A 24878-nucleotide genomic window follows, 5' to 3' on the forward strand; every position below is an offset into this window, starting at 1 on the left:
ACTTTAAAACATTCCATAACCACGGTATGGTTTGGTTGTATTGCTATTTAATTTTTTTCCTTGGTCAGCAATGTATTGCAATGCCCATATATCTCTACATTCACAACATTTACATACAGAACAACAACTGTAAATAGTACATCAAGACTTGCAATTAAAAAAAAAATCTGCAAAGGTAGTGTACATATGTTACGTCTTCCAACCTTACACAGCATAAATATAATAAGACATATCTTACATTGTGCAATAGGTAATATGGATTATCAGGAATATACTACATTTTAGATATATTTAACACCACAGTATATTAAATAATTACATTTAATATGTCCCTTTCAACTTAAAATAAATACATGCCACAACCTCAATATTTTTAACATTCAGCATTGGTCACCAGTGTAAGTAAAAATTTAAAACAAGCCTGAATGACACGCAGGCCTGCAATATGCAGTTAAACAGTACATTCCACAGATTATTTAATTCTGAATATTGTTGTCACTGTAGCAACATCAAATTAAGGGGATTTGATGTGAAATGGTTAGAACACACAACATTTGACATGGGAACCAGATGTTGTGGTTTGATTTATTATCCAAAAATGAACATTAAATCTAGATGTGTCTTTCTTTGATTATGAAAGAATAGTTGTAAATGTAATGCTAAAAATACATGTATTGTTTGGGTAGGTTCCTTCTCTGGTTGCATTTGAAACTACATTTTAGGCCAAAACATGTTCTCAAACCTATCAAAACATTATGCTTTTGGCATGGGGCAAAATATATTAAAAATATCTGTGAGGTAGCTTAAACACTTTGGTTTCTGTCACAAATGGGAACAATTCTGACTCTGTATATTTGTTCAGAAAAAATCATTTTACAACAAACCACTCTGAATGACTTTGTTTACATCTTTGAATATTCAGAAAATTTAGTTGACTTTCACTTTAAGCAACTATGGATCACATCACAGAACTCTATTCTTCAGTTTGACGTCACCTGATTACAGCTGAATGGCTGATGGTAATGGTCCCTTGATCCACAAACACAAGACAGGATTGTAATTCCCTGGATGCTTTACAGCCTACTAGTCTTACAGTTGAATGCAAAGGTTATGGGTTTTGACACCCCTTGTAAAATGTTTGTTTGTTTGTTTGTTCACTGCACATTTAATTGCACAATTATTGTCTATTTGTTTCATACTGAGGGAAAATAAAGTAAAATATGTGGCTTGTGCAAAATGTACGACAGTTTTATTTTGTGTCATTGTTCAAAGTGTGCTCTCTGTAGTTACTTATTTTCACCTACAAAATCATTAATTCATTCATTCATTATCTGTAAGCACTTATCCAGTTCAGGGTCGCGGTGGGTCCAGAGCCTAACTGGAATCATTGGGTGCAAGGGGGGAATACACCCTGGAGGGGGCGCCAGTCCTTCACAGGGCAACACACACACACATTCACACCTACAGACACTTTTGAGTCGCCAATCCACCTACAAAATCAACCAAATAAAATTTGCACACAACTATATGTAATACAGACATTTTGAAAGTGTCTGTACCACTGATTTTTTCATTATATCTGACATAATTCTTGGTGTTATAGAACTGCAGCCAAGAATAATGTCAGATATAGAGATGATGGTAGTGGTCCTAAAATATTCAGCAATACCATTGATGCTCATTCCCCATCTAGGGTAACTCCAGAAGGTTGTTTTTTGCATACAGATCCTCTGTGACCTGATAGACTTCAGATATGAGTGGCAGAGCTTCTCCCAGCAGGTTGATCACCTCCTGGTGACTTCCTGCATTCATGACTTCAAAGAAAGAATCTCGTCCAGGAAGAGCGCAGAAGGCCACCCCGGCAGCTTTGCGGATGATCCAGGCGTGGTGCTGGGCCAGGGACACATTGTAGGCCTCTGAGCACATGACAGAAGTTTTGCTCTCCTCTGTGCTGGTGCGGAGAGACTCCAGAAAAAGCTCCAGCCAGCGGAGAGCACGGTGTAGCCGCAGGAGGGTCCTGCAACCAGAGTCTGGGTGGTTGGCCCTTTTAGTAAGGTCCACCAGACTGTTATCCAGCTCGTACTTCACCATAGACTGCACAGTGAGATAGTGGGAGCCATTCTCACTTGCCAGTAGGTTTTCCAATATCTGAATTTTGCTGACAGCATCCTTGGAGATGAAGGAGAACACAGTTCCCAGGCTGTTCATGAAGCTGTTTAAGGAAGGAAGATCTCAGAGTAAGATAATAGTGAAAACAAAATTTGAAAAACATATCAGATATGATGTATCCCCCCCATGGACACCCCTGTATTGTGTCGACTTTTGGTTCAATCACCCAAATGATATCTGTGTTGAAAAATTTGCATTTTTAAAGGGGTAGATAGTGAGACATGATGGCATCTGCCACTACAAAACATGATCCACAATAGTCAATAATCCAAGAGAAGTGTTTTAGTTCACTGTAATGTAAATGCAGTGTAAGGTCTGAAAACTAAATCATTCATTGCAGCCATAACCTTCTCTGATGTTGAAAAAAGATCATTAAATCATAGCCATAACTTAATTAGATCTCAGTAAGTATTAAGTCGTGGCCGTGAATTTACAAATGTAGACTGCCAATTACCACAGGTAAATAAGCTGTGGCCATACATTAATAGTTTGAGGAAGTGACGTCACCAGAGGAGATCTATAGGTGGACCATACAAAATGGTCACTGACAATAATAAACTGCACAGTCAGTGTATGGCTTCAAACGTCATATTTTACATGTACTATAGCTTGATATTCGCTTACGTAGCATATTCCATGACTTATAAACTCTGGAAAACCAAATAACATTAACTAGCACATACCTCACAAGCTCTCTCCAACCTGCTATATAGTACTTAATGTAGACTTCCTTGTTTTCACTGAGACAGGACTTAAACGTGTCTAACACATTCTGAAAACTAAACGAATCCGCCATATCTTATTATTTAAGCTTAATTATAATAGCTAATAAATGTGTGGCACACACAACGCGTTTGAACACGAACAAGAAACCAATATTTTACTCTTTAAAGCTCAGTAAAAACAAACAAACAAACTAACACAGAGGAATAAATCCAATCAGCAACACGACTACTGTACAAAACCGGTGTCACCTCGCCGGCTGTGTCCCATTAAACCATTAAGGTTCTAAACAGTACGCTCTGTTAGTAAGCAGAACTCTGCCGAAGCGCTCTAAAGGGCGCACTAAAGGGCGCACATTGGAACAGAGCCACTAGGTCAGTATCGTTAGATCTTCCGGCTGTGAGATTTAGGATCAATCTCAAATAGCTTCCTAATCCCTACATCGTGCACTGCGCAGGTCGTGTAATTGTAGCTTCCACAATGAAACAGTACACTGGTTTTTAGACAGGTAAATCGTGAAGCTTTCATCAGAATATAAATAGGTCGGTTAAACATATAGTACACAGCTTCTTTGTAGAGGCCGTTGTTTTAATGACACGAATAGTGCACTTCATCGGGAGAAGATAAGGGGGCCATTTAGAACCTAACCAGAGCTTGTACTCAGCTCTGGACCCGCACAGCCAATGAGGAGCCGTCGGGTCACGTGTTTGATTTCGAGGCCAGCGATTGGATGGCTGTCTAGGTTGTAGATGTCCGCTGGATTTTCATGGAGACTTTTATATTGTAGTGAAGTAACTGCGATGATGATTAAATAAATATTTTAAACCGTCCTGCCTAAAGTGGAATAAAACAAGCTACTACAAAAACAGGCTTTTATTTAATGCGATAAGAGAAGACTGTGATAATGTAGCAAGCATTTTGCTATCAGTAAGGGAAGGTTTATTATCCAGGCTAGCCACGTTAGCCGGCTATTAAAGTCACATCATTTCCAAAACAAAATACTGAATTTCAGAACCATAAGCCGATTATAATCTTTCAACATGCCGGACATTAAAATAACACCGCTGGGTAAGGATCCATCTTTCTGTTGTTATACAATATATTGACATTGCTTCATTCGTGGTTTATTGATATGCATTTAACAAGAGTTTACAGGCTCCATCTGCAGTTATCTTATTTTTTGGAGTCCTAACTTGTACTTTAAAATGTGTTCCTCTTATAGGCGCTGGGCAGGACGTGGGACGCAGCTGTATACTGGTGTCTATTGGAGGCAAAAACATCATGCTGGACTGTGGAATGCATATGGGATACAACGATGATGTGAGTCACTGTTGAACATCACTTTGAACCTTTCTCTTGCATGATTTCAAGATATACTTATCAAAAAGAGCCTTGAACTGTGTTACTGTTGCTGTGTCATGTGATTTGAAGAGTAGGTATCTTATAAATACTGTTTGTTTGTTTACAGCTAGAGTTTTGGCATCAATATAATTTCTGCATTCTGAGTATTCAGGGTTTTGATAGAATCATAATTTAATTTCTCATGAAAATCATTTATTTTGGGCAAAACAAGGGAAGACAAAGTAGCATATTCATTTTATTCTTATTTTTCCTGGTCAGAGACGTTTTCCAGACTTCTCCTACATCACACAGAATGGACGTCTCACAGATTTCTTGGACTGCGTCATCATAAGGTTTGATTTATGACTATTTTCAGCTAGCAGGGCTTAAATCTGATCTTAGAACAGTGTTTAAATTCAGAACAGAATGATCTCTTAGTGACTGGAGGCTTATAAATACTCCCTCACTGATCCCTCCCAGCCATTTCCATCTGGACCACTGTGGAGCTCTTCCCTACATGAGTGAAATGGTGGGCTACGATGGACCCATCTACATGACCCATCCCACGAAGGCCATCTGTCCCATCCTGCTGGAGGACTTCCGCAAGATCACAGTGGATAAAAAGGGAGAGACAAACTTCTTCACCTCGCAAATGATCAAAGACTGCATGAAGAAAGTGGTGCCCCTGAACCTCCACCAAACTGTTCAGGTGGGTAAAAAAGCAGAAGTCATACTTACACAGTATTCCCCTGTCACAGAGCTCAGCAGGCTTGCAGGAGATCACTAACAACATCTCATTATAATTGTAAATCTAATTATAAGTGTACACACAGTCTACCATTAACCGTTAGCCAGTTTAGCCTTGTAGCTCCTGTGTACAACAAATAAGGTCACACATCTCAGCTTATCAACTGTATTTTCGTTAATAGGAAAATTAAATTTAATGTCAAAGCAATTGACACTTAATTATCAATGTTATAGAAATGAAAAAAAGTGTTATTTCTGCACGAAGGTGGACGACGAGCTGGAAATCAAAGCGTATTATGCCGGTCATGTGCTGGGGGCAGCTATGGTGCTAATTAAAGTTGGCTCAGAATCTGTTGTCTATACTGTGAGTATTACAGCAATTGTTACACACTCATTTGTACAACCTAGTCAATGTGTTTTCTTCATTGTAGGGAATAGAAACAGTGTTGTCAGTGTTGCAATACTCTATGTTGCTACTGTGTGTGGATTCTTCAATTATTCCATAATACATGGCCTCTATCATAATTTTCATATCTGTATGATTCAAAGACCCTAAATTATTTATTTTATAAGTTATTGTTTAATAAAAAATGTCTTTACACAGGGTGATTACAACATGACACCGGACAGACATTTAGGGTGAGCATTTCTGTTAAATATCAAGTTATTTTTAATGGTAGAGGTGAATTGTTAATGTTCAATGTGATCTCTTCTGTCATTTTCTTCAGTGCTGCATGGATTGATAAATGTCGTCCCGATGTTCTTATCTCCGAGTCCACCTACGCCACCACGATCCGTGACTCTAAACGCTGCAGAGAGAGAGATTTCTTAAAAAAAGTCCATGAAACCATTGAGAGAGGAGGGAAGGTGAAAATGGAGACGTCACATTTATGGCTGGATGTTGAATATCTGTTTATAGTACAGACTGAATTGCTGAATAGTATCAAACAGTTCCTTGTCATTCACGTTAATAGTCACTCGTAAATGTGCCCACAGGTCCTCATCCCAGTTTTTGCCCTGGGGAGAGCTCAGGAGCTCTGCATCCTTTTGGAAACATTCTGGTATGTTCTAAAATAGCATTGTTTTTAATGTAATTGTGCATCTGGAACGAAAGTCAGCTTTTATATGTCTGTTAATTTCAACAAAGTCAAACTAGAACTAGAAAACTTTGCAAAACTAAGGACTGTCTTATAGGAATATCTTGTATCTCTTTGATTTTACAGGCTTCCTATTGACTAAAGGAAGTTTGGCTTTAGAGACTTTAGTTATGGCTCAGGTGGTGATGGTATTAAATTGAAGGACATATTATTTCAGCTCTGAACACAAAAACGACAACAAAAAAGAGTCCATTATAGGATTTCACTTTGTCATTTAAACGTTTGTCCTACGGTATGATTATGTATACACACACACAACGTATTTGTTGCTTTTAACAGGGAGAGGATGAATTTGAAAGCCCCCATATACTTCTCCACTGGCCTGACAGAGAAAGCCAACCACTACTACAAGCTCTTCATCACCTGGACCAATCAGAAGATTCGCAAGACTTTCGTCCAAAGGAACATGTTTGAGTTCAAGCACATTAAGGCCTTTGATCGCTCCTACGCAGACAACCCCGGACCAATGGTGAATATTTATCAGGAGCATCGGTTGAGTGTGTTACAGCTTTGTTTGTGTTTGGTAATAATGCAGTTTAATATCTGGAGTGATTTGAATTTCTCTTGTTTTTTTTTAGTGTAAGCCACCCCTTTTCACTTGTTGTTGAGTCAAATGATATATTGTAATGGCTCATTTTTATGACCTGTGGTTTTGATCAGTTTGAAGGTAACCAACAGTAATTAACATTTGTTTTTATGTTTTCAGTGTGATTAAATTCAAAATCTCTAGACAATAGGCCATACATTTAGACAGGGAAATGATCTATCCTTGATTAAATATGTCTTAGCAATTCAATTTAAATGGGTGAATTTGAGCACATAATGATGCCATAGTTAAAATAACAAGAACACTTTAAGCATTCAAATAATATTTAGAAGTCACAAAACAAAATTAGAACAAAGGAAACAAGAACAGCAAGTACATTTCGGTAGATCCATTTTCAATTAATAATCTGCCATCTTACTTACATTTAAAATCTGAAAAACAGTTCTAAATTATATTGGTTAATATTAATATTTATCTGATTTTGAGCCCGTTGATTTTTGTTGTGGGCGGTACGGTGGCGCAGCAGGTAGGTGTCGCAGTCACACAGCTCCAGGGACCTGGAGGTTGTGGGTTCGAGTCCCGCTCCGGGTGACTGTCTGTGAGGAGTGTGGTGTGTTCTCCCTGTGTCCACGTGGGTTTCCTCCGGGTGACTGTCTGTGAAGAGTGTTGTGTGTTCTTCCTGTGTCTGCATGGGTTTCCTCCGGGTGCTCCGGTTTCCTCCCACAGTCCAAAAACACACGTTGGTAGGTGGATTGGCGACTCAAAAGTGTCCATAGGTTTGAGTGTGTGTGTGTTGCCCTGTGAAGGACTGGCGCCCCCTCCAGGGCGTATCCCTGCCTTGCGCCCAATGATTCCAGGTAGGCTCTGGACCCACCATGAATGAATGAATGAATGAATGAATGATTTTTGTTGTTAACAGCCACAAAATGTTTATATCACTCCGGGCCTAATTCGTTGGTATCCTGTTGTGCTAATAATATAAGCATAATTGTAAATGCTGTACAGTATATTCATCATGTGTTTGTGCTTTAGGTGGTGTTTGCCACTCCAGGCATGTTACATGCAGGCCAGTCTCTACAGATTTTCAAGAAATGGGCTGGCAATGAAAAGAACATGGTAAAATATATTTAGTCAAGTCTAAGTAAGCTTTCATAACATTACAGCTTTACAACATTACATTATATAAGTATATAATCTGCAATATAGCAATATTTTGTATCAATTTGGCTTATTGTGCACTGTATTGTTTTTTTCTTTGTGTTCTTTATATTAATAAAAATAAGCCTGCATTTTCCTTATATTCTTTCTGTGTTTATAGAATGGGTTTTACTTTGTTATACCTTTTAGAAGCCATCTACCTGAATTATGCAAATGCATCTTTAAAATGTAATCTGTTTTTCCTTCAGGTCATCATGCCTGGGTACTGTGTACAAGGTACAGTTGGCCACAAGATTCTGAACGGTCAGAAGAAGCTGGAGATGGAGGGAAGAGCCACGGTAAAGATGACTGTTGTCACTAGAGGGCTCTGCCTACATTGACATGTATTTTGCATTTTGTTGGTCAGCGTCAGTTGGGCATTTTTACTCACTTCTGTACTTTCGACTGTCTTTTGGGGAATTCCCAGCTAAAACAGTGGGTTTTACGAGACCTCAATTTAAATACTGTCTGATATTAATACCCCTGTAAAGCCAACAATGCACCAAAAATTACTGATATAGGCAACAACATATCATCAAATTTTAGAAAAAGCCTTTAAAGATTTGAACCACTTTGAAAGTCAATGAAAGTCAAACTCTGACAAACAGAAATAGTCAGATGAACGGATTAATTTAAAAACAAAATACCATAATATTTATAAATGAAGAAGCATTAAAGGTAACATCAGTGATTCTGGGGAGCTGTTTATGTTCAGAAGCACAGCGTCTTTTAAGGTGAAACCACATGTTTAAAGGGAAAAAATGACTGTTATTTGTACGTGGCTGACATTTAACTTAGGTTTTGTTCAGTTTGCATTTCCACAGAAACACATTTGTACCTCAAGTTGTTTAGTTTTGTATCACTTTGAATCTGTGTTTACTTTGATGCAGTTAGTGCTCTCCCTAATTTGGTGTCAGTTCCACTTTCCTAATTATCTGTGATTGTGTTTGCGTAATATTCACGTATATTGCACTGCAAAATGTCCTCTGCCTATTGATGTAACTTTTGGCCGTGCACGTGTCTGTGTGTCAATTTCAGCTGGAAGTTAAACTGCAGGTGGAGTACATGTCCTTCAGTGCTCATGCAGATGCAAAGGGCATCATGCAGCTGATCCGCATGGCGGAACCTCACCACATGCTACTGGTGCACGGAGAGGCCAAGAAGATGGAGTTCCTCAAAGACAAGATTGAGCAGGAGTTCAGTGAGTGTTCACTAGAGCTGAATAACCTTAAAAAAGTTAGCTGGCAGAGCGGCACGGTGGCGCAGCAGGTAGTGTCGCAGTCACACAGCTCCAGGGACCTGGAGGTTGTGGGTTCGATTCCTGCTCCGGCTGACTGTCTGTGAGGTGTGTGGTGTGTTCTCCCTTTGTCTGCGTGGGTTTCCTCCAGGTGACTGTCTGTGAGCTGTGTGGTGTGTTCTCCCTGTGTCTGTGTGGGTTTCCTCCGGGTGACTGTCTGTGAGGTGTGTGGTGTGTTCTCCCTGTGTCTGCGTGGCTTTCCTCCGGGTGACTGTCTGTGAGGTGTGTTCTCCCTGTGTCTGCGTGGCTTTCCTCCGGGTGCTCCGGTTTCCTCCCACAGTCCAAAAATACACATTGGTAGGTGGATTGTGAGTGTGTGTGTTGCTCTGTGAAGGACTGGCGCCCCTTCCAGGGTGTATTCCTGCCTTGCGCCCAATGATTCCAGGTAGGCTTCTGAATGAAGGTACTTTTAATCATTTGCTGGATCTCTTTCCCATTTGTCCTTTAGCTATGGTTTTGCTTTGCAAGTTAAGGCCAGGCCTTTTAGAAAATCATGCCCAACAAGTTCCTAATGTCTGCATCCTCATTCTTGCAGATATCAGCTGCTTCATGCCGGCTAATGGAGAAACAGCTACAGTGACGACCAACCCGTGTGTACCAGTGGACATCTCACTCAACCTGCTGAAGAGAGAGATGGCCCTTGGAGGTGTGTACTAATCACACCACATGTACTAATCACAACATGAGTTGACAATGCTGTGTACAGAGAATACACATACTAACAATGAGACACAACACAGACTGATGAGTTTGAGACCTTGTCAGTGTCTACAACATTTGATAAACCTTTTTAATTCATGGAAACATTTATTATCTGCTTATTAATAAGACCATCATCTTAGAAGAGACCACTCCAGGAACAGAATGGTTCCAGAATAGAACAGAATCAAGTCTGGTTTGTAGTAACGCTTTTCTCTAAAGGGACGACAACAAAATGTCTGTCACAGAACCACTTTAGTGGTCAAGTGTTGAAGCCTGTACTGTTCTTTTGGTGTTCACCTCGCCTCCTTACGCCCACTTAAGGAGAATGTGATGAAAAAATAAATGACTCATCTGACCATATCACTTTTTTCCACATTTCTACAGATCATAGCCTGTGGTTTTTACCCCAGTGAATTCTCAAATGTGTGCTTGTGGCTTCTCGCACTGCACAACTTTCTCTAATACCCCCCCCCCCCTCTGTAGCTGTGGCTGAACTAGCACAGTGTGATCATATCCTTCTCTGGCATGCTCAGTCACATGAGGAACAGTTTCTCTTCTGGTTATTTGATTGTTTGTTGATAACCACAATTTACAAGTCTGTTTTAACTACATCTGACCCATAGATTGAAAGGCAGATAAGACACTGTTCCTCATGAGACATATTCAGTTGAGCAGACTTTTGATTGCTTTCAAACCTACACTCTTAAAGCGTATGGCTTACGCTACGGGGTTCTTAATTAAAGAAAATGGTTCTATATAGAATCCTGATCCTGACTTTTGCTTGATTAAAGTGTTTGCTTTGTAAATGGGTTCTTCAGACTGAATGGAGAATGTGCTGTAGATGGTTCTATATAGTACCTTTCAGAAAAGGCTTCTATATGGCACCAAACCTGTTCTTCTTCTGTTGTTATGGTGTCTTATTCTCCATCAATCTGAAGCACACCTTCACAATGCAAACAACCCCTTAAACATGCAAAAGGTTCTTCAAGTGTTCAGGGTTCTATTTAGAACCATTTTCTTTACTAAAAGACCTTTGTAGTGCAATAATTTTCAGGTGTGTAGAGATAAACAAATGCAAGGGTTTGAGCTTATTAACTATTCGGCACGTTCTTTGGAAGGGTACCAGTTGTTATGAAGTGCCTGTATGTAAAGTCATGCTTTATACTTCTGTCAGGTCCTTTACCTGATCCTAAGAAGCCTCGGACCATGCACGGAACCTTGATTATGAAAGACAATGTAAGTCAAATGTACTTTACATTTCAACATACTTATATAATGGCTAATTATAATTTGCCTTGGGTTGTTGGTATTAATATGAACCTGGTTCCTCTTCCTTTATAGAGTCTAAGGCTGGTTTCTCCAGAGCAAGCCCTAAAGGAGCTGGGTCTCTCTGAACATCAGCTGAGGTTTACTTGTCGCGTTCATTTGCAGGACCCACACAGTGACACAGACACACTCACTCGCATCTACAGCCACCTTAAAAGGTCTGTATATTCAGACAGCTCAGCAGACCTCACGCAGTAAACACAGTGTTCAGAATACAGTATTTATCTATCGAACACAAGGATTACAGTTAGCAGGGGTTGAGGGTTCAGGGTGTGTACTCGCTGTCTGTGAGCAGTTTTACCTGAAAACCTATAGGAATCTGTGAAATACGTTTGTACATTTATTTTATTTTTTTGCTTTAACTCTTTTTTAACATGTTTATTTACCCTCAAATTTAATTACAGCTGTCATATGTTTCCATAAAGCTATTTGCAGTTTGCAGTACCATTATTTGCCTGCTCACATGAGGTCACAAAGCATGACACAGCCAGGAAATTCAAGCAGGATTTTTCATTTAAGCAGCCTCTGTTTCTCAGCTACTAACATGCTTTCAGCTGTTAAGTGTCTGTTAGAAGTCTGGTGTGTTCTTCCTGTGTCTGTGGGTTTCCTCTGGTTGTTTCGTTGGTAGGTGCATTGGCTACTCAAAAGTGTCCATAGGTGTGAGTATTTGAGTATTTTGTGTGAGTGTGTGTTGCCCTGCGAAGGACTGGCACCCCCTTCAGGGTGTGTTCCTGTCTTACACTCAGAGATTCCAGGTAGGCTTCGGACCAACCGCGACCCTGAACTGGATAAGCAGCTAAAGACAATGAATGAATAAATTCCAAAAGTAGGCTAAGCTCTTGTAAACAAAGCTTAATTGAACGGTTTGATAATGGATGTGTTGTTTAAGTCATTTGGTGCAGTTTTTAACGTATCATCTCGTACAAAACATCTCCTATACAGAAAAAAAATATGTTCTATGTTACTTTTGAGTAGCCACCTATCAACGTGTGTTTTTAGACCTTGAGAGGAAACCGGAGCACCTGGAGGAAACACACCAAACTCCTCACAGTCAGTCACACGGAGTGGGGCTCAAACCCACAACCCCAGGACCCTGGAGCTGTGTGACAGAGACAGTGTGTCACCCCCACCTTAAACAGTGCTGTACATACTCACATAGTCTTTAGTCCTTGCTGTAGTAGAAGAACACAACATAATATTTTTCTCAAGTAAGCAGGCTGTGTGCTGCATTCACACTGCTTTAAATGTAAGAAAAGTTTGAAGTATTCCAAAGTTTTCAGAATACAAGGGTTGGACAATTAAAGGGAAACCACACTTAGACCACAATAATTTATTAGTATGGTGTTGGGCCTCCTTTTGCGGTCAATACAGCGTCAGTTCGTCTTGGGAATGACATATACAAGTCCTGCACAGTGGTCAGAGGGATTTTAAGCCATTCTTCTTGCAGGATAGTGGCCAGGTCTCTACGTGATGCTGGTGGAGGAAAACGTTTCCTGACTCGTTCCTCCAAAACACCCCAAAGTGGCTCAATAATATTTAGATCTGGTGACTGTGCAGGCCATGGGAGATGTTCAACTTCACTTTCATATTCATCAAACCAATCTTTCACCAGTCTTGCTGTGTGTATTGGTGCATTGTCGTCCTGATACACGGTACCGCCTTCAGGACACAATGTTTAAACCATTGGATGCACATGGTCCTCCAGAATGGTTTGGTAGTCCTTGGCAGTGACGCGCCCATCTAGCATAAGTATTGGGCCAAGGGAATGTCATGATATGGCAGCCCAAACCATCACTGATCCACCCCCATGCTTCACTCTGGGCATGCAACAGTCTGGTGGTACACTTCTTTGGGGCTTCTCCACACCGTAACTCTCCCGGATGTGGGGAAAACAGTAAAGGTGGACTCATCAGAGAACAATACATGTTTCACATTGTCCACAGCCAAGGATTTACGCTCCTTGCACCATTGAAACCGACGTTTGCCATTGGCGTGAGTGGCCAAAGGTTTGGCTGTAGCAGTCCAGTCGTGTATATTGCCCCTGTGTAGCTCCCGATGGACAGTTCTGGTGGAAACAGGAGAGTTGAGATGCACATTTAATTCTGCCATGATTTGGGCAGCCATGGTTTTATGTTTAGCACCCAAACATCCCTTTCAGACAGCTTCCTCTTGCGTCCACAGTTAATCCTGTTGGATGTGTTTCGTCCTTCTTGGTGGTATGCTGACATTACCCTGGACACCGTGGCTCTTGATACATCACAAAGACTTGCTGTCTCGGTCACAGATGCACCAGCAAGACGTGCACAAACAATCTCCCCTCTTTTAAACTCTGGTGTGTCACCCATAATGTTGTGCGCATTGCAGTATTTTGAGCAAAACTGTGCTCTTACCCTCTGCTAATTAACCCTTCACACTCTGCTCTTACTGGTGCAATGTGCAAGTAATGAAGATTGACCACCAGGCTGCTCCAATTTAGCCATGAAACCTAGGGCTAACTAAAACGACAGGAGTTTCAGTTTCATTGTCTAACCCCTGTATGTTACTCATACTGAGTAATGTAACGGAATACATTATAAAATACATTTTAGGGCATGTATTTTGTATTCTCTAATGGAATACACTTTTAAGTAATCCTCCCAACACTGTAATATACTTATACGTAGATATACAAATAGGAATAAAATGTATGATCATACCAGTTCCTTCAGCAAGACAGTTAAACATCAGTATGATACCGTACAATCACGATATAAATAATATATAATTACACTCTGACTTACATTCTCATATTATGTACTGGAGCATTCAGCGTGTGTTTAGTGTGTGATGTTATTATTTGCACTTCTTTTGTTTTTAAAGTATATAGTTGTGTAAGTGCAGTCTTTCTTATTTCATACATTTTTACATTTTAAAGTGTGAATATTATACATGTGTAATATGCGTGTAATTTCATGGATATCATATTCTTTAATATAAATCAGCAGCCAAAGGAAACTGCTGTTTGTTTTGTTTATTTTTAGTAAATAATTGTATATGATGCAATTAACACTTAAACACTAAGCAAGTGTACAGTTTACGAATATATTTTTTCTACAATGTAATTGTTTGTTTGGAAGAGTCCATTTCCTATTAGCTACATTAGCAATACGCAAACAAGTAAAGGGGGGTGCTTTCGTATTATTTGAAATTAAACTAAACTTTTCTCTGTACCCCTCACTCTCTCAATCAGTATGTTACCAAAATAATATACATATATATTTAGTACAGCAGGGGAAAAGGGCAAATGTGACCCTCCCCATACACTGTTTTTAAAATGATATGCTTGTGTATGTACCTTTGCGTTTAGCAGCCCACACGTGGGCTTTTGTTTCCATTTGTAAATGAAAGCATGGTGGTTTGCCAAAGTCAGAAATGACTCATTTCCTCCCCATGTCATGTTAAGTCTTGATTTCTGTAAATGTCAGTACATAACGCCAAAAGTACAGTGTGATTTGTTTTGTTTTTCTATTGTCACAATATCATTCATAGCCTTTTTTCCCCCCTCTCCTAGCATGCTCAAAGGCTACACTGTCCAGCACCTTCCCGATGGCACTGTAATTGTAGATTCCATTGTCCTCAAAGTGTCCTCGTCTGCTGAGGACCCCAATCTCAAAGTCATTCTGCTCTCCTGGAGCTATCAGGTAAACACAGAGTACATGATCAGATTGGGGCCGTGTCCCTGTGGTCAGGACTGTAAGCTAACATATTAACGTATTGGTAAATGATTAGTGTTGCATCTTTGCCACAGTGAAATCCACACAGCAACCAAACATATGAGTCGGCAGGAAAATAGGGCATTACAGTATTTCCAGTGCTGTGCAAAAGCCAGACACAAACATTCATTCATTAAATATCCTGTCAGTTATGTTCTGACGAGTGCAAATTTGTGAGAAGCTAAAAGAGCAGCAAACTAAATTTCCCTGCTTATTTATTCTTATTTATTTTTAAAGAATAATGAGTTGTTTGTAATATTACATACATGTTGTCCAGCATTTTATGATTTACTTTTAAATCCAATCAATGTTATAAAATAGCCATTGCACAGCCAACAACATGAAATCTGTCTGTATTTAAAGCATTTCTGTCTTGATGATTTGAGTACTCTTGAGTACAAGTGTAAACTTGTTTTTAAACTTGAGTGGTTCTCATTTCAGTATGAACACTTACATTTGGGGGGGAAAGTCACACAGGAAAAGGTGGGGTCAGCTCAGGGGGAGTGTTAGTCAATGTGTGATGGAGTGATTTGGAGGTGGTCACACTTCTCCCACGTTTTCATGACAGTTTTTCTAATGTCACGGCTTTGTATTTATTTTGGACTCTCTTCAAAATACTCAGTCTTGCCTCTACATGGTTTTATGCAAACTGAGTAAAAATTGGATTGAGACGTGACTCATTCTTGTTCCAATTTAAACTTGGTCTTGTCTTGATCTTAAACCATTTAAAGCCAAAATAATTAGAATTACAGTCTAAATCTACAGCTTTACACTAGGGTGACCAGACATCCTCTTTTACCCGGACATGTCCTCTTTTTTAGACTTAAAAAATGTCCGGGCAGAATTTCACAAACGTCTGGGATTTTGTTTTTCTAGAGCTTACATAGAACTTCGAGAAGCGTTTCGTTCACAAACTAAAACTAGTCCCGCCCTCCCCTACTCCGATTGGTTCGCTTGAGTGAGAAGGGGGTGTGGTGAAGTAGCCTAAAATCTTCTGATTGGACGATCTGACTGTAGAGCTACCGTTCTCTGACCTTCTCTGTAAACATTTAATTGGTCAGTCTGCACGTCAGTAGTCTCCCCCCCAAGGAGAACTGGCCTCCGTCGTTGCTACTCCGAGCTTAGCATTTCAGAAACTGCCCTCTATAAATTTTGGAGGAGGGAAGGACACCAACCAAGTGGTTTTGACCTTAGCTCTTTATATATATCATGTGTTACCTGCTTATTGTACATTTTATATATTTATTTTTAAAAGATCCTCCTGATCCTACACTATCCTTGTATTTTATGTTTCCTCAGACATCAACGTAATCATTATTATTATTGTTATAGGATTTTCTTACATAAAATACATATGTGTTACCTGACCAGTCTTTTTATTGAGCCTTAAAGACTGCAATATGTAGTTGTCCTGATTAGTTGCTGTGTAAAATCAAGAAGCAAAAATGAAGGAGCAGGGCTGAAAGAACTGCTAATGTTGGAATAGGTATACATGTGTAAATATGATAGTTGATGTGACATCACAGAAACTGCTCAACTCTACTCTCCACATATTAATATGTACAGTTTCCATATATAGACTCTGTAGACTGAGGTGTGAATAGTTCAATTGGGTCTAAGTTTAAACATTCTCACATGTCTCTATATGGAAACTATATATATACTCACATGTGGAGAATACAGCTGAGCATTTCCTGTGATGTCACATCAACCATCGTATTATATATACACATGTGAGGATGTTCAAACTTAGACCCAACCAAACTATTCATACCTACACACCTATAGTTTTATATATAATTCTTATCCTAATCATATATATATATTTATACATGAATGTTCTGTTTGTCTTTAGGATGAAGAGCTGGGGAGTTTCTTGTCCAGTCTCCTGAAGAAAGGGCTTCCCCCAGGACTGTGATTCTATTCTGAGGATGAAACTGTTTTGTGACTGATATAATGAGAAGAGTGATGTTATCCAGGAAAGAATTTTCATATTAAACATTTTTATTATTTCATAAATACACATGCTTCAATGAAGACTCCTTTGAACAGAATATACATGTGAAAACACTTCTAGTGAGATATATATATATATAACTCACTACACTGAAGTCATCCAGAATGAAGTCATTTTCTGCTGTTTTTGCAAATAGACTCAATAAATTTTTGTAGAAAATGATACATATAACATTTATTTTGGCCTTTATTATACATTTCTTTATCGTTTATATCATAGAAATATATCATTTATCATAGAAAGTCAAGTAATAGGAACATTTCACTTTAAATTGAATTCATTGTCCACATGATTAGTATTCCTGCCTTGTATGTCCACTTTCTGGCCACTGAGCTTCTCATTTATTATATGTGCTCTTTATAGATTTACAATTGCATTCATCACTGGTCATTTTCTGCACTTTACTACAAAAATCATTATGTGCCCTTGTATTTCTTAAGCTTTATTGCAGATGTCATGCTCCGTTCTGATTACTTAACAGCACCGATGAGCAGCATGATGACTTGGCAGGTAGTGTCTTCTCCCTGTGACTGCGTTGGTTTCTACCTGGTGCCCCAGATTCCTCCCACAGCCCAAAAACACACATTGGTAGATGGATTCACCATGCAAAAGTGTCCATAGGTGTGAGTGTGTGGTGTCCTGTGATAGACTGACAATGAATGAATAACAGCACAGGTGCTTGTGTTAATATCTTGTTGCCCAGAATGAATTCAGAATAGGCTTGTCCTCACGTGTACTTCCCATATTGCTATTTCTGCAGTAGGCAGTTGAGCTGGACCTGTGTTTTAAAAGTTATCAGAAGTGATCTACACGTCCTTGGCACAGCTCTCTGAAGTTCCAATGAAGTCTGTTGCAAAGCAGAAGAGATTCGCTTTGCTGGCCTTTGTTTAGTTACATTTATGGCTGGAAGCTCTCATCCATAGCATCTTACAAAAGTGCTTTGTCGTCTACTCAGAGAATGACATCCCAGTGCAAATAGTTCACAGTTCACCTTGAACTAACATCAGTCTAGATACAGGAATCAATGCTGGTACCTACAAAGAAAGAAATGCAAAGCAAAAATAAATGCACCACCAAATAATTACAGTTGCTGATACAAAGAGCAGAAACACGGTAGTTACCATTGAAGTAAACTCATCCTCACATCTACCAACGATCCTGTAAGTGGTCAGAAATGGTGTAGACACCCCTCCTCTTCCTCAGCTTTAGGCAGCTGAAGCTCCTCCTGAAGGACCACTTGCAGCGGCCTGTGGCAAAGTAGTAGAGCACAGGGTCCAGCAGGCTGTTCACGCTGACCAGCGCCATGGTCACACGTCTGGCTTTGTAGATGATGTCCGCTGCCAGACAGTGTTGGAAAACCTCTGTGCGCCACAGGAGGTGCAGCAAGTGGACCGCATGGTAAGGAAGGAAGCAGACGACAGTGATGGCCAAGATGGCATAGATGATCCTCAGGGCACCACGAGCTGTGGCTGTTTTGATATGAGAGATCCTCCTTGCCACCAGTGGATAGCAGACCAGAATGACCCCTGAGGGCAGAAGTGCACCGAAGAGCAGGCTAAAGACGCTGTAGGGCACCAGGCTGCTCCTCCACTCATCCTGCGTGAAGTTCTCGAAGCAGCTCCTGCGGTCATGACCATCGCTGTGAGTCACTTGATAGCCCAGCGGACAGGTCAGCATGAAAGTCAAAGTTGCCACGCCAGTGACCGTCCACACTCCCGCTGTCATCATTTGGGCCATTCGAGTGTTGCGCAGCTGTAGGTAAGTGTGGGGGTGGATGGTGGCTATGTAGCGGTCAAGACAGATACAGGTCATGAAGGCGATGCTGATGTAGATGTTGGCGTAGAATAATGTTCCTGTCACCCGGCACATTTTTTCTCCAAACACCCAGTCATTGTTGTTAAGGTGGTAGTGGACACGGAACGGCAGAGCACACAGGAAAACCGTGTCAGCCACGGCCAAGCTGATGATGTACATGTTGGAAGGGGACTTTTGTTCCATTTTGAAGATGAAGATGTAGAGTGCCCCCAGGTTGCCCAGCAGTCCAAACGTTATCGCTAGGCTGTAGGTTATGGGGAGGAGGTAGAACTGGAAATCTGCTGTCGACTCATCACACTTAGTGATGTTAGTGGTATTCATCTTTGTGCGTTCAGTTACTCTGCTTTCCTTTGTGACCTCCTGCCAATAGACAATACTTGCAGTCAGAGGTTGAAGAAACACTAGGCAAGATTTGGTATTTTTACGCCTGGTCCCCCTCTTACAGCACTGCCTTGAAATCAAACGGGAGTAAGATTCGCTTCCTACACTTCTCTATAAGTTACATAGTGTTGTTTCTGCAGTGCTGAGCCTGGAGTAGCTAATGCTACCTAGCGTTGCATTAATTTCTCAGTGTGCATTCTAATAAACATAACATCTCAATCAATACTTTTCAATTCAGAAACATTGGGAAAGCTTGGGAAAATGGTTAAATTGGTGAAAACCCCTTCTAAATATATTCTTTTTCAGTACATAATGTATCCGTAGAATCTTAAAGCAACACTAGGTAGTATTTTTATCTACGTGATGCTTCATTGACCTGTAATAGAGAATAGAGCCTCTGAGGTTGCTACTCCGGGCTCAGCACTGCAGAAACGACACTATGTAACTTGTGCAAAATGGAAAGAAACCACCTTCATGATTTCATGACAGTGCTGTACAAGTGAATAACACTCTGCAAATGTATAGAGAGCCCAGGAGCATAATACCTACCCTTACGTAGTGTTGCTTCAGGCACACTGGGGGAAAAAATGCTGTCCCTTTTCTTAACTCACACTCTTCCTCAGACACTGGCAGGTTTTTCATGCCATTCTTTTAAAACTTCATGAGACCTAGGGCCTATCATTTGAATCATGATATTTTACTTCTCAAGGGGTTACTTCAGTGCACTGCTGCTCCCACGGCTCCCTGAGCAGGATTGGCTCAGTCTCATTGAACTAAGCACGAATAATGTGCCATTAATTTGACTATTGGTTGGCGAGGTTTACTATTTTTGGCTCATTTATCTGTCCACTCTCCACGCTTTAGCAAAATCAGTGTGGTGGTTTGTTGAGCTTCTGTTTAGCCTCTGTTTACAACACACTGTGTGCACATTTGGACTGTTTATTAGAAGCATTGTACTCTAAAACTATGCTCCTAAAAATGTTTTAAACATTCAAAACCGCAGTGTGTTTTATAAAAATATCATGAATATGAACATGATTCAACATCAAATAAACATAAAAACTACTACTGAAAATGTATTCTCAAAAAATTCCCATCCCTACTGGAGGCCAAGAATATTCTTGGACTGAAATGTTCTCCTCCAGACATGGAATTCATGGACAATCTGGATTCTAACAAGTTAATACCCAGGAAAACAGTGGGCAGTGTAACAGAGGATGAAAGCAGCTGCAGAACATTCAGATATATACATTAAAACAAGGAATACTCAAAAGATTACTTACGTAAGTCTTTGGATTGCAGATGTAAATCAGCGCTAATATGAATAGGATGATGCCTCTGAATGAAGAACGGGTAGCAGAAGCCCTTTTCTGACTGTTCGACTGCCTCGTGCCTCCACAGGTGGAAAATGTTTCTCTGCTTTACACTGAACTCTATAAGAAGGCAGGAAATCGTCAGAGAAACAGTAACCCCCACCGCCACAGCTCTGCACAGCACAAGGAAGTGTGTGAAAGTGTGTGTACAGGTGACAGTCTGGGTCATCTAAGCCACAGCTGTGTGCTCCGTTTTAGGCCTAAGGTCAAATAAAATGCAAATGGCATTTGTTAAGAGTGTTTTTGGAGAGCTGAGAATGCGGCCACTGTCTCAGTCTTCCTTCACGAGTGTAATGTGTTACAGTTTGTGGTTTTGTTTTGTTTTGTTTTCTCCCCACAGAGCATTCACAGGATGATGGAGTGAGATTAGATCATTGTAGAAGGTTACTGCAGGTATTTCCGTTTTTCATTCAATGTTCACTCTTTGTTCAAATGTCTAGACTTTTGTGTGTTAAGCATGAAGTTAAACACTGTGGAGCAGCAGCACATGAGCCTACATCACGTGCCCAATGCCAAGAGTCTGCCAGAGGGGTATGAAGCCCCACAGTGTTGGGGAGCGGAGCACTGGTACTGTTTAATATTTAATACCTTTTGGATGAATTATTTAGTGTGTATCCTAGTGTTAAGCAGTTATTGCAGCCAGAGGGGGACAAACTCTCTAACACCACCCTTTATTGAAAAACAAATGCTGGGTGAGGGAGTGTCCAATTTTAGATGATTAGTCTCTGTGTTCCGTGTTTGTAAGAAAAATAAAAAATGTAAATAATTAAAAATACATAAATAAGTAGTTAGTCAGTCAGACCTTCTTCTGGTGTGTTTACAGAAGCAGACACCAGATGGTGCTTTTGGTTCAGGTTCCTTTTCTGTTCCAGTTCTACACGGCTGATGTCGTCTTAGAAAAAGACTCTTATTACCTCACTAACAGACATTTAGTGTCACTTCCTCTCTTAATTGTTTAATAAGTGTCCTTCACACTTCATCTGAACAAATACTATGTGCCTCGAATAGAATGCTACCTCCCAAAAGTTCTTCTGATGACTGAATTTAGCTACTTCATAACAGGAACCCAACATTAACACAGGCCTTCACCTGTGCACAGATACAGTCTCCATAGAAAGCATTGACCAATAGTTTGGAATGCTCTGAAGCAGCTGCATTTGAGTCTATAAAGTCACTATGACCACTGCCAAGCGCTGGGTAGCAGGGTAAAATACCCTCCTCAATTATTGGCTTGTGGAAGTCCATCCATCCATTATCTGTAAACTCTTATCCAGTTCAGGGTCGCGGTGGGTCCAGAGCCTACCTGAAATCATTGGGCACAAGGTGGGAATACACCCTGGAGGGGGCACCAGTCCTTCACAGGGCAACACACACACACCTACGGACACTTTTGAGTCACCAATCCACCTACCAACGTGTGTTTTTGGACTGTGGGAGGAAACCCACGCAGACACAGGAAGAACACACCACACTCCTCACAGACAGTCACCCGGAGGAAACCCACGCAGACACAGGGAGAACACACCACACTCCTCACAGACAGTCACCCGGAGGAAACCCATGCAGACACAGGGAGAACACACCACACTCCTCACAGACAGTCACTCGGAGGAAACCCACACGGACACAGGGAGAACACACCACACTCCTCAGAGACAGTCACCCGGAGGAAACCCATGCAGACACAGGGAGAACACACCACACTCCTCACAGACAGTCACTCGGAGGAAACCCACACGGACACAGGGAGAACACACCACACTCCTCACAGACAGTCACCCGGAGGAAACCCATGCAGACACAGGGAGAACACACCACACTCCTCACAGACAGTCACTCGGAGGAAACCCACACGGACACAGGGAGAACACACCACACTCCTCACAGACAGTCACCCGGAGGAAACCCATGCAGACACAGGAAGAAAACACCAACTCCTCACAGACAGTCACCCGGAGGAAACCCACGCAGATACAGGGAGAACACACCAACTCCTCACAGACCCACAACCTCCCGGTCTCTGAAGCTGTGTGACTGCGACACCACCGTGCCGCCCTGCTCTAAAGTGATTTAACATCATCCAGTACTTATAGAGTGGTGTTTCCAGCCAACAATACGTTACCTCACTATTGTTCATGTGGCCAAACGGCTTGAAATCCTCACAAAGATGTTCCAAAACCTTCTCAGTAAATTGAGCAGCAATTAATCCAGGAAAGAGGACACAAACTCCTTATTACAACCTTTAATTTCTGAAGATTTCGCATAAGCAGGTGTCCACAAACATTTGGCCATAAATTGTATGTCAAATCTACTATTCAATCAAATGTTTTGGGGATTTAAAGGGGTTTAGGTCAGGGCCATATGTTGAACGTTTCATTAGTGAATGCAAACAGACACATGGTAATCCAGGATGGACCGGGATATGGAAATGGATTTGAGTGAATAAAAATAATGTTGTTAACAGAAGCATACCATGAAATGTAATTATCTCAGTTGCCGTTTTCAGTGGAGATCAGAGGGTCAGAGGATAGAAGAGGCATTGTGCATTATGGCCTTTAACTGTGCAGCACGGGCATTGATTCAGTGCACCCCAGTGGCATTCCGCACATCCTGTGTGGACACTTTTGGCATTGGATTTGGAAAATGATTCAGAGTGTCCTTTCCTTAATCCTGATTTCAACCAACAATCTATGACCAACCTTTATTTAATGGCTCTTTATATGGTTGTTTTGGGGGGAGGGAAATCCATTGTTTTTAATATTTAGCAGTGAAATGTTTTTATGTTGTACCTCAACATTTTGAATTTTTATCCAGTGTTTTATCCACTGTGAACCTTATGCAGTTCAGGCTCACAGTGGGCCCGGAGCCTACCCGGAATCACTGGGCGTAAGGCAGGGACACACCCTGGAGGGGGCGCCAGTCCTTCACAGGGCGACACACACACATTCACTCACACCCTCACACCTATGGACACTTTAATGTAGCCAGTGTGTTTTGGGACCTTGGGAGGAAATAGGAGCCCCCATGGGAAGAACACAACAAACTCCTCACAGATAGTCGCTTGAAGTGGGGCTCGAACCCATAACCTCAGGACCCTGGAACAGCAACACTACCTACTGTGGCACCGTGCCACCCGAATTTTGAAAACGTTTTTAATCAATTAAACACTGGGTGCCAACCACTACCTATTTTGGTACTGCCTCCAGTGCAACATCATTGGACAGCTTCACCGACCAGAGGAGTGCACCAACTGCCAAGCAAAGGGGGGATGGATTGGGCTATTGTCTATCTTTGCCAAGTCCACCCATTTCTTGGCTCTCCCTCTGTCCCACGATTAGCGTTAAATTAACACTGTCAATGTAATAATTTAACACTCACAGTGTTAAGGTAACACCAATAGTGGGTACGTGCTGGGAGAGTGAACCTAACCCTAACCCTAACGATTCCTCTGAGACATGTGAGGCCAACCACTGCTTCTTTTCATCACTAAACCAATGAACAGCTCTGCACACTTGGAGACGAGCTATAGCTAACAAATCGGTCGTGTTTATCACCCCAGTGACAAGCGGTAATTAGAGAAAATATACCCCCCATGAAATTCAAAAATGAAATGTGCTGTCTGACTTTTACCCAATTTACTGTACAATGTTCAAATGAAATCAGGGTGATGAAGGTTGCTACCGCTTACGTTTTCCACGTCACTTTGTGAGTACCATGAATTATTAACACAGGACTTTGGCAGCGAGTGCACGTATAGAGGCAGAGACACACATGTGATATGACAAGAAATGCAGATGCATTAATATGAGATGTGCTGAAATGCAGAGGGACACAGCACGCTTTTGTATTGCACTTTGGCCTTGGGGCAAACTTGCTGACCTTGTTCAGGAATTCTGCTGTCTCACCTTCACTGTAACACGAGTCTGTAAATCCTCACGCTTCACAGCAGAAATCACAGAACTGGACCCAAAGCACTATATCCTCATTCGCTTTTTGAAAGTAACAGAAGCGCATTTTCTGTCAAGTGCCTCATGGAGTGTGAATCATTAATGTTATGGGCTGACCTGATGGAATCAGGAGTGACCTATAGGAGCAGATATTGTCTCCCCCCCCCACCACCTGCCAGAGTGTGATGGAGCTCAGGGGGGATTTCTGAGAATGGCTGAGTTCAAGTGGTGCTCCCTGGGATTATGAAGATTCCGGTAGGTGCTGACATTCCTCATTAGTGGGGAGTGAGTCCTGTCAAACGTATGGGTCTTTCAGACCAGTCTATTTCAAATGCAGACCAAACCATTTTTGAGAAGTCAGTGTAGCAGTGTTCCTGCCTTGCACCT

At 41.1% G+C, this 24878-nt stretch overlaps 3 protein-coding genes across 4 annotated transcripts; 1 reads left to right on the plus strand and 2 right to left on the minus strand.

Annotated features, from left to right (window-relative positions):
• Window positions 1-40: 40 nt before the first annotated feature.
• On the minus strand, window positions 41-3199 carry cptp (ceramide-1-phosphate transfer protein). Its single transcript, XM_066672052.1, has 2 exons — window positions 2853-3199; window positions 41-2212 (listed from the first exon to the last, which is right to left on the minus strand). Exons 1-2 carry the CDS (start codon window positions 2963-2965, stop codon window positions 1690-1692), a joined length of 636 nt encoding a protein of 211 aa, XP_066528149.1. The 5' UTR covers window positions 2966-3199; the 3' UTR covers window positions 41-1689.
• A 444-nt stretch (window positions 3200-3643) lies between these two features.
• On the plus strand, window positions 3644-17016 carry ints11 (integrator complex subunit 11). Its single transcript, XM_066671448.1, has 17 exons — window positions 3644-3960; window positions 4115-4212; window positions 4513-4586; window positions 4714-4942; window positions 5246-5344; window positions 5585-5619; window positions 5709-5847; window positions 5977-6041; window positions 6417-6606; window positions 7717-7800; window positions 8091-8180; window positions 8920-9082; window positions 9714-9824; window positions 11055-11116; window positions 11222-11364; window positions 14757-14886; window positions 16814-17016. Exons 1-17 carry the CDS (start codon window positions 3933-3935, stop codon window positions 16874-16876), a joined length of 1803 nt encoding a protein of 600 aa, XP_066527545.1. The 5' UTR covers window positions 3644-3932; the 3' UTR covers window positions 16877-17016.
• Window positions 17017-17221: 205 nt separating this feature from the next.
• LOC136696775 (lysophosphatidic acid receptor 6) lies at window positions 17222-20560 on the minus strand. 2 transcript variants are annotated; one of them, XM_066671450.1, is made up of 3 exons: window positions 20455-20560; window positions 18120-19150; window positions 17222-18009 (listed from the first exon to the last, which is right to left on the minus strand). In XM_066671450.1, exon 2 carries the CDS (start codon window positions 19109-19111, stop codon window positions 18122-18124), a length of 990 nt encoding a protein of 329 aa, XP_066527547.1. In that variant the 5' UTR covers window positions 19112-19150; window positions 20455-20560; the 3' UTR covers window positions 17222-18009; window positions 18120-18121. The 2 variants fall into 2 exon arrangements, with proteins under 2 accessions (XP_066527547.1, XP_066527546.1); XM_066671449.1 differs by having other exon boundaries at window positions 18097-19150.
• Between the last annotated feature and the right edge of the window lie 4318 nt (window positions 20561-24878).

The sequence above is a fragment of the Hoplias malabaricus genome, chromosome 5 (assembly GCF_029633855.1).
Source record: "Hoplias malabaricus isolate fHopMal1 chromosome 5, fHopMal1.hap1, whole genome shotgun sequence".
NCBI classification, from domain to species: Eukaryota; Metazoa; Chordata; class Actinopteri; order Characiformes; family Erythrinidae; genus Hoplias; species Hoplias malabaricus.

Bases quoted from the DNA above. Each gene is read 5' to 3' on its own strand.
- LOC136696775 (XM_066671450.1), bottom strand. From the start codon at position 19,111: ATGAATACCACTAACATCACTAAGTGTGATGAGTCGACAGCAGATTTC.
- ints11 (XM_066671448.1), top strand. From the start codon at position 3,933: ATGCCGGACATTAAAATAACACCGCTGG. The intron at 4,587-4,713 runs GTTTGATTTATG...GATCCCTCCCAG, and splicing joins TTGGACTGCGTCATCATAAG to CCATTTCCATCTGGACCACT. The intron at 6,607-7,716 runs GTGAATATTTAT...TTTGTGCTTTAG, and splicing joins CAGACAACCCCGGACCAATG to GTGGTGTTTGCCACTCCAGG.
- cptp (XM_066672052.1), bottom strand. From the start codon at position 2,965: ATGGCGGATTCGTTTAGTTTTCAGAATGTGTTAGACACGTTTAAGTCC. The intron at 2,213-2,852 runs GTATGTGCTAGT...TTCCTTAAACAG, and splicing joins GGTTGGAGAGAGCTTGTGAG to CTTCATGAACAGCCTGGGAA.